We start from the raw sequence: 12,915 nt of genomic DNA on the forward strand, positions 1-12,915 counted from the left end.
TTCTTACACGTCTCCATTGCCTTTAGGGTCTGGTGACATTGGCTTTGGAACATCTGTTAGGAACTACTGTACGTTAGCTCGCTGCTGCGGTGAAGATGCTCAATCACCATTTGAACGTGAATTTACATCGAGGTTTCATCTGGTAACATTTGGATTAATTACTAAAATGGTAAAACATTAGAATAGTTCCCAAAACGCCCAGACGGGCAATAATGGCTAATCGTTTTCAACGTTTAAAAAAAAAAATTTACTTTCCAAACAATGTTTCGGGAATCCGCAAATTTTTATTGACGTTGCACCCATGAGAGTAGCAAAGGATGCTGCAGATAGATCGATTTCGAGATAGGCTAATTTGCTTGAGAGCCATTTAACACCTTTCAGCCATTCGAACTATTCAACGCGATATGGTGACAATATTTATGTCCATCTCGGCGCCTTTAATGAAACTGACTTGTCCCATCTATCAGCTTTTGGGCATGTCAATAAAGACCTTTGAAGCTGAATCAACCAAAGGAAATGGAAATACCAATTAACATCCAAGTCACCTGGGCGTCAAGGCATGGAAAAATTTATACCAAAGGCGGCACCCATGGGGGCAAGTGAATGAGGCCATAATACGTATAGTTAAAATAAGTCAACCGAATAAACCAATTAGGATTTGCATTTCCCCACATCCACTTCAATTGGAAAGCCGTTATCAAAGGAACAGTTTGACGACCCATTCGTTTCCTAATGCCACTCCGGAATATCTCGCTTACAAGCGTTTCGATTCACGCAACAATTGATGCTTCAGCAGAGAGCCCCCATATATCAGTGATGTCCAGATAAAACAAAATAAGGTTGTCAGTTTAATGGAGACAAAAAAATTTTATCAAAGAATATCAGGAAGGTACTTCGATGGTGGTAGACGAGTTGTTTCTGCTGTGCTGATTGATGTTCGTACTCTTCTTCGCTTGGCGAAGATTATAGAAGACTACCAATTTTAAGTTACAAAGTAGATACAGTACAAAGGAATGTTATTCGTAGGGTAAGGGTACATAATTCAATTGCGTAGTCAAGATAGGGATAAGAAATAGGAGCTACGGAGTACGGACTCAGTGGCCGAGGTGTCTTAAACAACTGTTGCCCAGATTTTTAATTATATTTAGAACACGTAAGAAAAGAGCTACGAGCGGCTGGGGCAAGCTGGGGGTTGATGCGGGTTGATGGGGTTGCCAGGTTGTAGAGCATCCACAAACCCTGGGCTGTGTACAAAGTTTGAGAGTGTGCTTACAGCTCACTAGAGTCGCGCTTATTCTAAGTTGGATACATGGACTACTATAACTTAAGGACGGTACTCTTCGACAATTCCTATGTCGGCCATGTAATTTTTTAAAAGATGTTATTAAACTTAACATAAAAAAATAATTATTGAATTACCAAATATTCCTATACTGAAAATTAACCCTTAATGAGATATTTATTCTTTTCTAAAAAAAAAAATAGGGGAAAAGGGCGGGCCGCCGGTGCCATCTGGGAGCCAAAAATCCTAACTCATTACTTGTTTTCTTTCTACAATTTCGAGTTGAGTTGTCAATCGGCAAGAACATGCGATTTTGGTTCATAGGTGGCCCCGTCAATTTCGAGTTCAGTCGTCAATCAGCAAGAACTTGCGATTTTTGGTTGGTAGATGGCACCGCCCTTTTTCCCCTCCTTCTACAATTAAAATCAAATATCTCCTTAAATTATGCGTTTTGTAAAGAAAAAAATTATGTAGTTAGAATCGCCTTTTAAAGCTGCATTTAATGGCGTATTTTTTTTTTCATGAAAAGAGCCCCCGAGACCCGACAAGCTTTAACACGGCGAGATAGGGAATCCCCTTAAGTTATAGTAGTCCATGGTTGGATATCTCCCCAAGCAGACAATGTTGTGAATTTGCATGGTCCTACTTTCAAAACGAAGTACCAATTGAAGAAAAATACTGTCTAAATTTTGCCGAAAATAATGTCTTAGCTCTTCTAGTATAGAATATTCCGTCATTCAGTTGTTATTACTTCATTGGATTTTGCCATCCTAGCACAAGTTCCTAATGGAGCTCACAAAAATATGTGCTAAATATTTCCACTGCTCCAATCTCTATGAGGTTTTTGGAATCGATAAAAATGCAGATAGAAGATCACGTATAATTATTCCTCTTCTTGTACCTTGATTTTTATGCGTATGCAAATTTATATGTTCTTTCTTTTTTGTAGTAAAGAAAGCATATTTCAAACGCTCTTTGAGATATCATCCTGGTTTTGTGAGTGAGAGAAGCCAAACTGACCATGAAGCTTCTGAAAAATTTAAAACCCTTTTTAAAACATACTCCATTTTAAGTGATTATGAAAGGAAATGGGTGTATGATACAACACGTAAAAATAAAGATTGTTTCTACTTTTTCTATATAATAAATCCTTTTGTGTTTATTTTTTTTAGGTTGTGTCTGGCTAGATGAAGAACTTTTGAGACATGATTTTGATTGGGTTGGTCACTGGAGGCTTACTTTTAAAAAAGCAAATGATCAAGCCATCATTTCTTTTCTAAATAAGTATAGAGGTTCTCAAGAGGAAACTGCCGATATCAAGCAACTCTTTAGGCTCTACAAAGGCAATGTTCCAAAAATAATGAATATAGTTCTGTGTAGTACTCCTGAAGATGAAAACAGAATCCAGGACATTGTTCAATTCATAATTAGCGCATATAACCCTTATCCAGTAAAACATACAGAAGAGAAAAAATCAGTTAAACGTAATGCTCTCAGTGAAGAAAACCCAAAAAATAAGAGGCATAGAGAGCTCTGAGGAAGAGGCACTCTTTCATATAATTGTGGTAAATTCTTTGTGAATTTGTTAACCATTTGAATTACTCCACTCGCAATTTCAGATAAACAAATAAATAAGAAAACTTCGACAATCCATTCAATTAGTGCGGCATGCCTGAGGAAAGAAATACGTTCCGATCAACACAATTTACGAATTTTAATAACCTTCTTTTGTATAGTTTATTTGAAACTTAGGCTTTACATTAAAAGACCTGGCGATTTTTCTGGCACGATACTCCGCAGAGAATTGTGCTGCGGTTGTCATCGAATTTTGATTTATCTGGAGCCATTTTCGGTATATGGCAATCATCAATGTTCTTGTCTGTCAATTTTTTTAGACTAAAAATGCATGTTCTATATTTCACATAGTTTTTAAAATCTGACTGTAGTAAGTAAATCTTTTTATCTTTCCGTGCTTTAAACAATGCGTATTTTAATCGTAGAGAATAGGAGGGCATTTGGTTTGTGGAACAGAGCCGTTAAGGGATTGCGTCGCATTTCGCGAACCAGATTTTTTATCTCGCTCCCTGCAAAAGTGCTGCACCAAGCGGAGGTCTGAATGCACCAACACGAGAATAGAGTTTTCGAATACTAGCACCAAGCAGAGGTCTAGAGAGATTGAGTTGTAGTGCATGAGATTTCCGTACGGTGCAGCACTTTCGGAGGGAGCGAGCCCAAAAAAGCATAAAAAATCGGGTTTGCGAATAGTGACGTTGGGCGTGGGTTATTTACAGGTATTTTGTGTGGAGTTCTCAAACCATCTAATCTATGACCCTGCTCAGGGCTCGGCCCCGTGGCCAATGGGTAGGTATTTGGGCGAATGGGTAGGTCTTCTCGGCAAAAAAATTGGATCCGGTGGGTAATGGTTCTTGAGACTTTGTGCCCACTACCTACCCAGGTACCATGTGGGTAACACAATTTCGAAAACCGTTTCCATTACCAGGGTTCAAAACCCGGTTATCCCCGATTTCGTACCCGATTACCCGAGTTTTTCCCTGAAATCAAGTGACGCCCTTTGAATTTCCCGCCACAAAAAATTTTTTTTTGCTACCCTCCCTTTTAATTTAACTTGGGGCTTTGCAAGCCGCCATTTTCCAAGATGGCGGTGGGTATACCCGGTTTGCCCATCAAATCCGCCCAGCCTACCCACTTTGGCAAATAGACTACCCGGATCGCTCATGGGCGACTTTTTTGGCGACGAACCGCGGGTAAACCGGGTTTTCGAGAACCGGGACCGAGCCCTAAGAGTAGTCCATGGCTTAACCAAAATCACTCCATCTGGCAATGCCGGTACATTTGGCGGTGTTCAATTGTTTGACAAGATGTAAGATGTAGAAAAGTCATCTTGTTATGTTGATAATTTAACTAACATTTTGTAAATCTTATTCACAGTATTTGACACTGAGATTATCATAGAACCATGAAAAGCTTAACTGAGCTGTGTGATAAGCATTTTAATTGCACTTCCCTATATGATGTGTTAGGAGTAGATAGAGATGTTGGTGATGCAGCAAGTATGCATTAACAAATTAAAATAGCTGATATCTATCTTAAATTATTAAATGATTTGTTTGATTCATACTTTTATTTATTCAGTAAAAAGAGCATACTACAAAAAATCACTAAAAGTTCATCCTGACAGAGTCAATGAAGATGAAAAGGAAAATGCTACAGAAAAGTTTCAAACTCTTAGTAAAGTGTATTCAATCTTGGGTGATCAGGAAAAACGCAGAATCTATGATGAAACAGGTAAGTTAGACTTCTCTATTAAGCTTACTCTAATAATAAGCATCCATTTACAGGATGTGTTGATGACGATGACTTCTTGAAGGGTGATGTGAACTGGGAAGATTATTGGAGACTTCTTTTCAAAAAAGTAACAGAGCAAGATATTACAGAATTTGAAAATAAATACAAAGGGTCTGAAGAAGAAACTTTGGATGTAAAACAACTTTATGAGCGTTACAAGGTAATGTCACCTTCCTTTTGGCTTTTAAATAGTGAACTTTTGCAATGACATTAATGCCATTATTATCTTTTACTTATCTTAGGGAGATATGGACAATATTATGAGCTCAGTTTTATGTGCCACGACTGAAGATGAACCGAGAATTCGAGATATTATTCAGAAAATGGTAGATAATGATGAGGTACCCAGCTACAAAGCCTTTACTTCTGAACCGAAGAAAAAGCGAGACGCTCGAAAAAAGAAAGGCGAACGCGAAGCCAAAATGGCAGAAAAAATGGCCGAAGAATTGGGCCTTACGAATTCTTTAGATGGGTACCCAGTTGTTTTAATATTCTTCCTTACAAGTTAAGCCTCCATCCAATCATTACACTATACCATTCTTCGATTTTCTAGAAGTGAAGACAGTCTCCGATCATTAATTCAAAAGAGGAACATGGATAGAGCCGCATCAGCGAACAATTTTTTCAGTGCTCTTGAGGCTAAGTATGGAGGTAAAACTTCCAAGAAACAAAGCACTAGCAAAAGAAAAGAGAAAAACGAAAGCAATGATGATAGTGAAGAAGAAGAAGTGTTGCCTCAAAGAAGCAAGAAAGGAAGGGTCTCAAAAAAATGAAATTTAAAGTTTTCTTTTTTTCCCCCCATTCATCATAGGCTTATACATCTCAATAAAGGAACATACGTGACAACCTATACCCTTCAGAAATACCACTTTATCCCATAACATGCATAACGCTTTGTGATTCAGTTCTAAGGTTTCAATGTATTTAACACAATGCAATTTCGGCCCACATATACAAACTCGTTCCAGGATTTCGAACCAACACAAGTGATGCAGAAATCTGTGGAACGGAACGAATGACTATGTATCCACGACCAATACCTTTTCCCTCACTGAGGCCGAAATCTCCCTTGGTAACGAAGCCTATTACCGGCCGTACATAGGAAGTTTTTAAATTGCAAGACGGTGGTAACCATAACGAACGCATTTTTTCCTTATGAATAGCAATTACAGCGTCACTACAGAAATCTTTAACTTTGTCATCTGAACTTCGACTTTCTTTTCTCTTCTTGGCAAGAGTTTTTAACTGTGAACTGTGCTGCTGACGCAATATCTTCCGTTCTTTGGCACCTGGATCCTGATGAATAGGTTCATTAATTGGTGAGTTGAATTTGTCATCCATTTTCGGTAAGCAGATCATTGAAAAATCACGGGGTGAACCATGTTTCAACCGAATTGTGACAGCCACCAACTGCGGGTAGGAGAAGGTTAATTCCGATAGTAAATTTTGATTATTCAGAGATAACGTGTTCAGCAACTTCTTGTCACGTAGCACAGTGAAACCTTGCTCCACTTGATAACCCCAGTCTATTAAGAGACGATTCCAGTCGATACTGAAGGGAAACGGAGTCGCTAATTTTATGAAGTTGGTTCTAGTTTTAGGTGGTTTACGAAAGTAATCTTCCATAAGCTTGACTTTCTGTTCAGCAGCCGCAGTCTTTCCAGCGTTACTATCCACCTCTAGGCAGAGATCACTACAAATTTGGTATTCAAAATTCATGCTTTCCACATCTTTCAGGCCTCCCGCATGCCCTCCACTATAAATCAGTGCAAGCCAGAAGGCTGTAGCCCATCCAGCCGGGAAAATCACGTCACAACCAGGGACGAAATCTTAAATGAAAAAATAGTGTTACAAAAAAAAAAAAAAAAATGTTAGAAAATATTTTAAATCGTGATTCGTTACCGCTACTCTCGTGAGATGCATTCACAATTAACAGTGGTATTGGAATCTCTTCTGGTTGGAGGGGTAGTTCAGATCCAGGAACCAGTAACTGACTGCGCCGGCCATTGACAACATAGTCAGGGAAAGAAGTCCGTACCTGAGCAATTTGATCTCGAACGCTGGCATCCCATAATCTACTTCTGCTCGTTATTACGGTTTCACATTGGGATGGCATGGATGTGTGCTCTTTAACCCGAGATTGTGGAAGAATCATACGAGGATCTCTGACGTCTACACCGGCGACAAATCCAGGGGACTGAGATGCAATAAAAACCTTTCGGATCTCTTTATCAAGTAGATTTGATATGACGGAATGTGCGAAGGGTCCTCGCAGTCTAAATCGATTTAACTTCCCTTTGTTCAAGGTGATCTTAATCTTGGTTTGCTCAATTAATGAGTCTGAGTTGGATCCATAACTAGAATTGAGCTCCACCAAAAACTGTTCATAGAACGCTGGGTGGCACCATATCCACAAGGTCCTCATATCAGGTGTTTCTCCGTGTCGCCACAAAAAGGTCACTAAGCCTATGGGGCCGCGTGAGAAGCTATTTCTTTGAAAAATCGTTACTCGACCTTCCCGAGTTCCATTTAGAAAAGAAGAAGCGCCAAAGGTAGGGCCAGTTTTAGGATCACAAAGTGGAGCAAGCTCAGGAATGATTGCATTCTGAGGACCTTGTATTTCAATGCAACACAAGTATGATATATCCTAGTAAAAAATAAATTAAGTCATTCATATAATTTTATTAACTCATTGTTGCATACCACAAGTAAGCAATGCTCAGCTACTGAACGGTGACAGAATCTGTGTCCACGAGCACAAGACTTTTCAGGAAGACGGTAGCCCCATTTGGCAGTCATATGAAACCTTATTTATACAAATTCACACATTGTAAACATAGTAAAAAGTAATGCAAACAGCTAGACACTAACCTTTTGGCATGCCACAGGTGTGTTTCAAGCCAAGACATTTTGCTTGACCGTTTCTTATATTCTTCAAGGAGTCTGCTTGGTCTCCGTCGATATTTCCTTCTAGGCCTTTTTGGCTTTAAAGCGGGACCACTTTTTGCCATCTAAAAAGAAATTACCATTTTCTAAGAACATAGTACAATTTTTTAATGTGCGACATACTTGTGACTTGTGTGCCTCTCTTAGAAGTCTTGGCATTCTGTTAGGATTATGGCTCATTGCTCTTCTTCTCATATGACATGGAAGTTTTTGAAATATAAGCTTTGTAGTTTGTGGATTTTCTGGAATTAAACTAGTTTAAAGCCTTTTTTATAAACAGAAATGGGAAACAAGCTCACCTATCATTTTGGTAAGTGCAACAATTTCTTGAGCTCTTACAGTAGCAAATCGAACAACAGATATATCTGAAGGAACGTTGCCCACCATTTTATATTTGTTATCAGTCATTTTGGCACTATTTGCACTTATTTTTCCTTTCACTTAACGAATGCAACTAGTTGTTGTTGGATTCTCTTCTAAATTTCGTCAGCATGGCAGCAGCAGACCTCATTTAATGCAATTTTCCCTCGATAGATGGTGAAGGTAGCACTCTTAGAGAGGCACATGTTGGTCTTAGCAGCTTAAAAGCAAATCCACTAGGGCTCCTGAAAAATTCCCAAATTGCACCGTCATTTTGATTTTGATCCAAATAATACGGGAATGAAAAGGAGCTCTAGTGGATTTACTTTTCTAGCACACGAACTGATAATAAAAAATTCTAAAAATAAAAAAGGTGTTTTGCCCTATCACCCCTGTAGACGACTGGCCTGCTAGACTAGCGAACCTAGCGGGGAATCATGGAGCCACTTAGTAAACACCCGAGGTTTTGGGATAGGCGATAATGTCTGTACCTTACTATTTTATCGTGGTCTTAGGATGAAGTACACCAGTCACCAGGAGTAGTAACGGGGTGTAGATCAGTAGATCCTTAGTAGCTCTTATAGAGCCAGATGTGCAAGTGCATCTATCCAAACGTTACGTTGGATAAAACTGTGATAGCAAAATTTGAAATGATAGTGAAAAACCTAAACATTTGAACTATATCACCTGAATTCAGTATGCATATTATGTCAAAGTAGTAAGTTTTGCTTCGAAAGTTTTTTTTATCTGTTCCAAAGTCAACCTTTTACTATATCTGAAAACAAAACAAGGATCTGAGGAACATCTAATCTACATCTTTTTCAAACCAAACCCGCTTTTTTTTCATCGGTCATATCGGAGTGCTCTACAGTTATATTTCGAATGGTCATTTCAATTATTATTCAACTGTGCACTATCTGCCAAGGTTAAAACACTTACTTTTAGAATAACTCTTCTTCTACAGTCGTTTACGAAAATCAGTCGAAATGCTTTTAACCAGAAGACTTACAAAACAACTAAAGCTGCCTGAAAAACCTTAACATGCTGAAGCAAAGCTGTCTTGTAGTCTTTTCAAAATGAAGTTGTGGTCCTGAAAAGGACCGTTTTATTTGAACAATCGAAGTTTAAGCTTAGGCACGTTCGCCACGAATACGACGGGCAAGTTGGATGTCCTTGGGCATGATGGTGACTCGCTTGGCGTGGATGGCACACAAGTTGGTGTCTTCGAAAAGCCCAACCAAGTAGGCCTCGCTTGCCTCCTGCAACGCCATGACGGCCGAACTCTGGAAGCGCAAATCGGTCTTGAAATCTTGGGCGATTTCTCTGACCAAGCGCTGGAAGGGCAACTTGCGGATCAGAAGCTCAGTCGACTTCTGGTAACGGCGAATCTCTCGAAGAGCGACGGTACCGGGGCGATATCGATGGGGTTTCTTGACACCGCCAGTGGCTGGGGCACTCTTACGAGCAGCCTTCGTGGCCAACTGTTTGCGGGGAGCTTTGCCACCGGTAGATTTGCGAGCAGTCTGCTTTGTGCGAGCCATTTTAAGAGTGGAAGTTTGTAATGGTTGGTTGAGTTGGTTTTTTAACTGGCGAACATCAGGCTGTGTGGCCTATTCTCGCCAGGATCTTGACAGGAGGTTCTCTTATTCTTTGCTGCTCCGGTTCAGCAGACCTGTTTGTAATTAAAAGCTGGTGGAAGATGTTGAACTTATATATGGTGAGTGGATGCTTAAAGCCTTGGCTCTTTCACGCTATTGGTCAGACTAGAAAGGGAGGGATGGGTAGAGCAACACAAAAGCTCTCAGTACATATGAGGTGGGGTAGAGTCCGTAGGGCAAAGCCGGTGGTAGCCAATGAGAGTTAAGCTAGCGGGGTTATAAGACGGAAACTGGATGAAACATTGTTCATTCAGTATTTTCCAAAACACCCTGAAACACTTAAAATGACTGGTCGAGGTAAAGGAGGCAAAGGACTCGGTAAAGGAGGCGCGAAACGCCATCGCAAAGTTCTACGTGACAACATTCAAGGTATCACCAAGCCGGCCATTCGTCGTCTTGCCCGCCGAGGCGGTGTCAAGCGTATTTCTGGTCTCATCTACGAAGAGACCCGTGGTGTTTTGAAGGTGTTCCTTGAGAACGTCATTCGTGACGCTGTTACGTACACCGAACACGCCAAGAGGAAGACCGTGACTGCCATGGATGTCGTATACGCCTTGAAACGCCAGGGTCGCACTCTGTATGGTTTCGGCGGTTAGGTTTCACAGGCTTCCACTGCTTCTGAACTCATCGGCCCTTTTCAGGGCCACCACTTATTAAAGAAGAAAGTATGTCCCCTGCTTTTTAAATGTTGGCGGAAAAGATGAAATAAAATATATGCAAGAGAAATTGTCTTTCTCTTCCATCGAAATTAGTCGAAAGCCACATTTCTAATGTACTGTAGCAATCAAGTACAATTTTCAATTTCAATATTAATGCGCATGCTACTATTTTATGAGCTCAAACATAGCAGACGCTACTAAAAAAGTAAACATTTCTAAAAGCGGTTTACAATTTCTTAAGACAGGAACCCAAAATAACTACATTCATAGTCAATGCTACTCTGGCTTTATGATAACCATGCCAAAAATTAAGTTTCCTTTAAAGTGGGATAAATAATGGCCACCAGTAAATGTTTCTCATAACAGATTTTGCATGACACTCGTTTGGATACCACCTAGGTCTCAAGAAGGCTTAAGAGTACAAGTGAAAGAACGTTTAAGCAGGGTTTGAGGAATATTAGGCAATGCAGAGTTTCAAATTATAGTCGATTATCTAACATTCTTTATTTTATGTTTGTTCTTTTGACAACACTGGTTGTTTGCAATTTTTTTTCCTCTGAATTATCTTACCCTTCCTCCTTTCTTTAATTTTCTTGAAAATCGTAGCCCTTGAATCTCGTTGCATTGGGTAGTCATTAAGCAGAAGATTCCCTTAGGAAGGCAACGCAAAAATGTGTTCTCCCCCAAACCACGTCATTTGTTTTCCACGACAGCTTATTCCGTTTCTTACCCTGCCAGCGATGAAAATTCTTCCAATTGAGTGCTACATGTGCTACATTTTGTCGAATATTTTTTGCCAATGGATAATTAACTTGAGACCCTATCCTTTTCAGTGTGGTCAAGGCCCACAGTACATACACTTAAGCTAGGTAAGTATTGATAAGTGTCAGAGTGAAATTATTTTTCTTCCTTATATTCCAGTTTGTTGAAAGTTTGTCGCTCTGTATTACAATTAGACCAATCTACCAATCAAACTAAAAAAATTCAATCCCTTAGAAATGGTTACTACAAAATCATAGCAAAACATTGGTAGATTTGACTAGTAAGTGTAGCATATCCTAGTTCTTTAACAAGTTGGTGGCCCTGAAAAGGGCCGTTTAGTCTCAGAAACACCAGTATTTATTTGGTACTGGTGTACTTGGTCACAGCTTTGGTGCCTTCAGACACGGCGTGTTTGGCCAATTCTCCCGGCAATAGTAAACGCACAGCCGTTTGAATTTCGCGGCTCGTGATGGTAGATCTCTTGTTGTAGTGAGCAAGACGAGAAGATTCTCCAGCAATGCGCTCAAAGATGTCGTTGACGAAGCTATTCATGATCGTCATGGCTTTGGAGGAGATGCCAGTGTCGGGGTGGACCTGCTTCAACACTTTGTAGATGTAGATAGCGTAGCTCTCCTTTCTCTTGCGCTTTTTCTTTTTGTCTCCTTTAACAATGTTCTTCTGAGCTTTGCCGGCCTTTTTTGCTGCTTTTCCACTGACCTTGGGGGGCATTTTTCTTTTTTTGTTTATACAGAAGTTCGAATGCAAGCCACGTACTAAAAAGTCTGTTAAAACGATTGTACATGTGTATGTCCTTTGGCCGTATTTGTATCAGGAATCAATTACTCGTCTACCTGAAGGTAGCCAATTTCCCATAGCTAGAGCCAATTTCCCATAGCTAGAGCCAATTTCCCATAGCTAGGGCCAATGAGGGTAGCTGATTAAAGCAGATGTCTAAAAAGACCCAATGGGGGGTTTTCCGTTGGAAACAGGAAAGCGTTGTAGCATATTCTATGCCAAAACAGGAATTACTGGAAGAACGTTGGCCATTGGTTAAAAAGGTTTAGTGCCTTTTTCCATACCCCGTCCAACTGGGTATATAAAAGCATTTTCAATCTTGTTCTCATTAACAATTTCCTCAGTGTAGGAACTAGTTGATCTATTTTACACTCTTGTCATGTCTGGTCGTGGTAAAGGAGGCAAAGTAAAGGGAAAGTCAAAGACCCGCTCAAGCAGAGCTGGACTTCAATTTCCCGTCGGTCGTATCCACCGAATGCTCCGTAAAGGCTCGTACGCTGAACGTGTCGGTGCTGGCGCCCCTGTATATTTGGCTGCTGTCATGGAGTACTTGGCCGCTGAGGTACTTGAGTTGGCTGGAAACGCAGCTCGTGACAACAAGAAGACGCGTATCATCCCTCGCCACTTGCAATTGGCAATCCGCAACGACGAAGAATTGAACAAACTTCTCTCTGGTGTCACCATCGCTCAGGGCGGTGTTCTACCCAACATCCAGGCTGTTCTCTTGCCCAAGAAGACCGAAAAGCCCGCCAAGGCCTAATTTCTTCGCCACTTCTGTTGTTAAAAAACGGCCCTTTTCAGGGCCACCACAAATTACAGAAACGCCGATATGCCACCGTCGTATTTTTGAAATCTATTTAACTAGATTCAAATGAGCATAGAGTCTGAGCTTGGATTGGGTTTTTCGTAGTGTCCCAAACGTTTGTTTCGCTCCGAATGACTGCAATCATTGTGTACAAAGCCGTAGTTTTGGTACCTGTTCCTTTTTGCCCCCTATTCTTCCTACTAAATTTATCTGTAGTCGTGAACGTATGAACCCTTCTATCCCAACTTTGAAATCATAATTGGTAAACCCATATTACGATTA

General features: G+C 40.3%; 7 protein-coding genes across 8 annotated transcripts; 4 read left to right on the forward strand and 3 right to left on the reverse strand.

Annotated features, from left to right (window-relative positions):
• Nucleotides 1-1,827: 1,827 nt before the first annotated feature.
• Nucleotides 1,828-2,931, forward strand: LOC116921919 (dnaJ homolog subfamily C member 9). Of its 2 annotated transcripts, none has more exons than XM_032928290.2 (4): nucleotides 1,828-1,940; nucleotides 2,002-2,159; nucleotides 2,232-2,390; nucleotides 2,455-2,931. In XM_032928290.2, the coding sequence occupies exons 2-4, from the start codon at nucleotides 2,069-2,071 to the stop codon at nucleotides 2,817-2,819; spliced, it is 615 nt and encodes a 204-aa protein (XP_032784181.2). In that variant the 5' UTR covers nucleotides 1,828-1,940; nucleotides 2,002-2,068; the 3' UTR covers nucleotides 2,820-2,931. The 2 variants fall into 2 exon arrangements, with proteins under 2 accessions (XP_032784181.2, XP_032784182.2); XM_032928291.2 differs by having other exon boundaries at nucleotides 1,846-1,940; nucleotides 1,993-2,159.
• A 1,081-nt stretch (nucleotides 2,932-4,012) lies between these two features.
• On the forward strand, nucleotides 4,013-5,533 carry LOC116921917 (dnaJ homolog subfamily C member 9). Its single transcript, XM_032928285.2, has 6 exons — nucleotides 4,013-4,163; nucleotides 4,232-4,353; nucleotides 4,436-4,588; nucleotides 4,642-4,808; nucleotides 4,891-5,120; nucleotides 5,202-5,533. Exons 2-6 carry the CDS (start codon nucleotides 4,260-4,262, stop codon nucleotides 5,419-5,421), a joined length of 864 nt encoding a protein of 287 aa, XP_032784176.2. The 5' UTR covers nucleotides 4,013-4,163; nucleotides 4,232-4,259; the 3' UTR covers nucleotides 5,422-5,533.
• A 15-nt stretch (nucleotides 5,534-5,548) lies between these two features.
• On the reverse strand, nucleotides 5,549-8,161 carry LOC116921913 (ribonucleases P/MRP protein subunit POP1). The gene is made up of 6 exons (XM_032928279.2): nucleotides 7,894-8,161; nucleotides 7,718-7,836; nucleotides 7,520-7,659; nucleotides 7,352-7,454; nucleotides 6,551-7,295; nucleotides 5,549-6,477 (listed from the first exon to the last, which is right to left on the reverse strand). Exons 1-6 carry the CDS (start codon nucleotides 8,000-8,002, stop codon nucleotides 5,573-5,575), a joined length of 2,121 nt encoding a protein of 706 aa, XP_032784170.2. The 5' UTR covers nucleotides 8,003-8,161; the 3' UTR covers nucleotides 5,549-5,572.
• An 875-nt stretch (nucleotides 8,162-9,036) lies between these two features.
• On the reverse strand, nucleotides 9,037-9,602 carry LOC116921923 (histone H3). The gene has a single exon (XM_032928299.2). The coding sequence runs from the start codon at nucleotides 9,493-9,495 to the stop codon at nucleotides 9,085-9,087; it is 411 nt and encodes a 136-aa protein (XP_032784190.1). The 5' UTR covers nucleotides 9,496-9,602; the 3' UTR covers nucleotides 9,037-9,084.
• On the forward strand, nucleotides 9,481-11,188 carry LOC116921930 (histone H4). The gene has a single exon (XM_032928306.2). It carries the CDS (start codon nucleotides 9,897-9,899, stop codon nucleotides 10,206-10,208), a length of 312 nt encoding a protein of 103 aa, XP_032784197.1. The 5' UTR covers nucleotides 9,481-9,896; the 3' UTR covers nucleotides 10,209-11,188.
• A 19-nt stretch (nucleotides 11,189-11,207) lies between these two features.
• Nucleotides 11,208-11,811, reverse strand: LOC123471268 (histone H2B.1/H2B.2-like). Its single transcript, XM_045172397.1, has one exon. It carries the CDS (start codon nucleotides 11,760-11,762, stop codon nucleotides 11,391-11,393), a length of 372 nt encoding a protein of 123 aa, XP_045028332.1. The 5' UTR covers nucleotides 11,763-11,811; the 3' UTR covers nucleotides 11,208-11,390.
• A 317-nt stretch (nucleotides 11,812-12,128) lies between these two features.
• On the forward strand, nucleotides 12,129-12,609 carry LOC116921926 (histone H2A). The gene has a single exon (XM_032928302.2). The coding sequence runs from the start codon at nucleotides 12,208-12,210 to the stop codon at nucleotides 12,586-12,588; it is 381 nt and encodes a 126-aa protein (XP_032784193.2). The 5' UTR covers nucleotides 12,129-12,207; the 3' UTR covers nucleotides 12,589-12,609.
• Nucleotides 12,610-12,915: the final 306 nt, after the last annotated feature.

Source organism: Daphnia magna, linkage group LG4 (genome assembly GCF_020631705.1).
Source record: "Daphnia magna isolate NIES linkage group LG4, ASM2063170v1.1, whole genome shotgun sequence".
Lineage (NCBI taxonomy): Eukaryota > Metazoa > Arthropoda > Branchiopoda > Diplostraca > Daphniidae > Daphnia > Daphnia magna.

Coding starts and splice junctions, on each gene's coding strand:
- LOC123471268 (XM_045172397.1), bottom strand. CDS start 11,762: ATGCCCCCCAAGGTCAGTGGAAAAGCAGCAAAAAAGGCCGGCAAAGCT.
- LOC116921913 (XM_032928279.2), bottom strand. CDS start 8,002: ATGACTGATAACAAATATAAAATGGTGGGCAACGTTCCTTCAGATATA. Junction 7,837..7,893: donor TGCACTTACCAAAATGATAG/GTGAGCTTGTTT, acceptor GTTTAATTCCAG/AAAATCCACAAACTACAAAG. Junction 6,478..6,550: donor TGCATCTCACGAGAGTAGCG/GTAACGAATCAC, acceptor TTTTCATTTAAG/ATTTCGTCCCTGGTTGTGAC.
- LOC116921926 (XM_032928302.2), top strand. CDS start 12,208: ATGTCTGGTCGTGGTAAAGGAGGCAAAGTAAAGGGAAAGTCAAAGACC.
- LOC116921919 (XM_032928290.2), top strand. CDS start 2,069: ATGGAGCTCACAAAAATATGTGCTAAATATTTCCACTGCTCCAATCTC. Junction 2,160..2,231: donor AAATGCAGATAGAAGATCAC/GTATAATTATTC, acceptor TCTTTTTTGTAG/TAAAGAAAGCATATTTCAAA. Junction 2,391..2,454: donor ATGGGTGTATGATACAACAC/GTAAAAATAAAG, acceptor TATTTTTTTTAG/GTTGTGTCTGGCTAGATGAA.
- LOC116921930 (XM_032928306.2), top strand. CDS start 9,897: ATGACTGGTCGAGGTAAAGGAGGCAAAGGACTCGGTAAAGGAGGCGCG.
- LOC116921923 (XM_032928299.2), bottom strand. CDS start 9,495: ATGGCTCGCACAAAGCAGACTGCTCGCAAATCTACCGGTGGCAAAGCT.
- LOC116921917 (XM_032928285.2), top strand. CDS start 4,260: ATGAAAAGCTTAACTGAGCTGTGTGATAAGCATTTTAATTGCACTTCC. Junction 4,354..4,435: donor AGATGTTGGTGATGCAGCAA/GTATGCATTAAC, acceptor TTATTTATTCAG/TAAAAAGAGCATACTACAAA. Junction 5,121..5,201: donor CTTACGAATTCTTTAGATGG/GTACCCAGTTGT, acceptor TCGATTTTCTAG/AAGTGAAGACAGTCTCCGAT.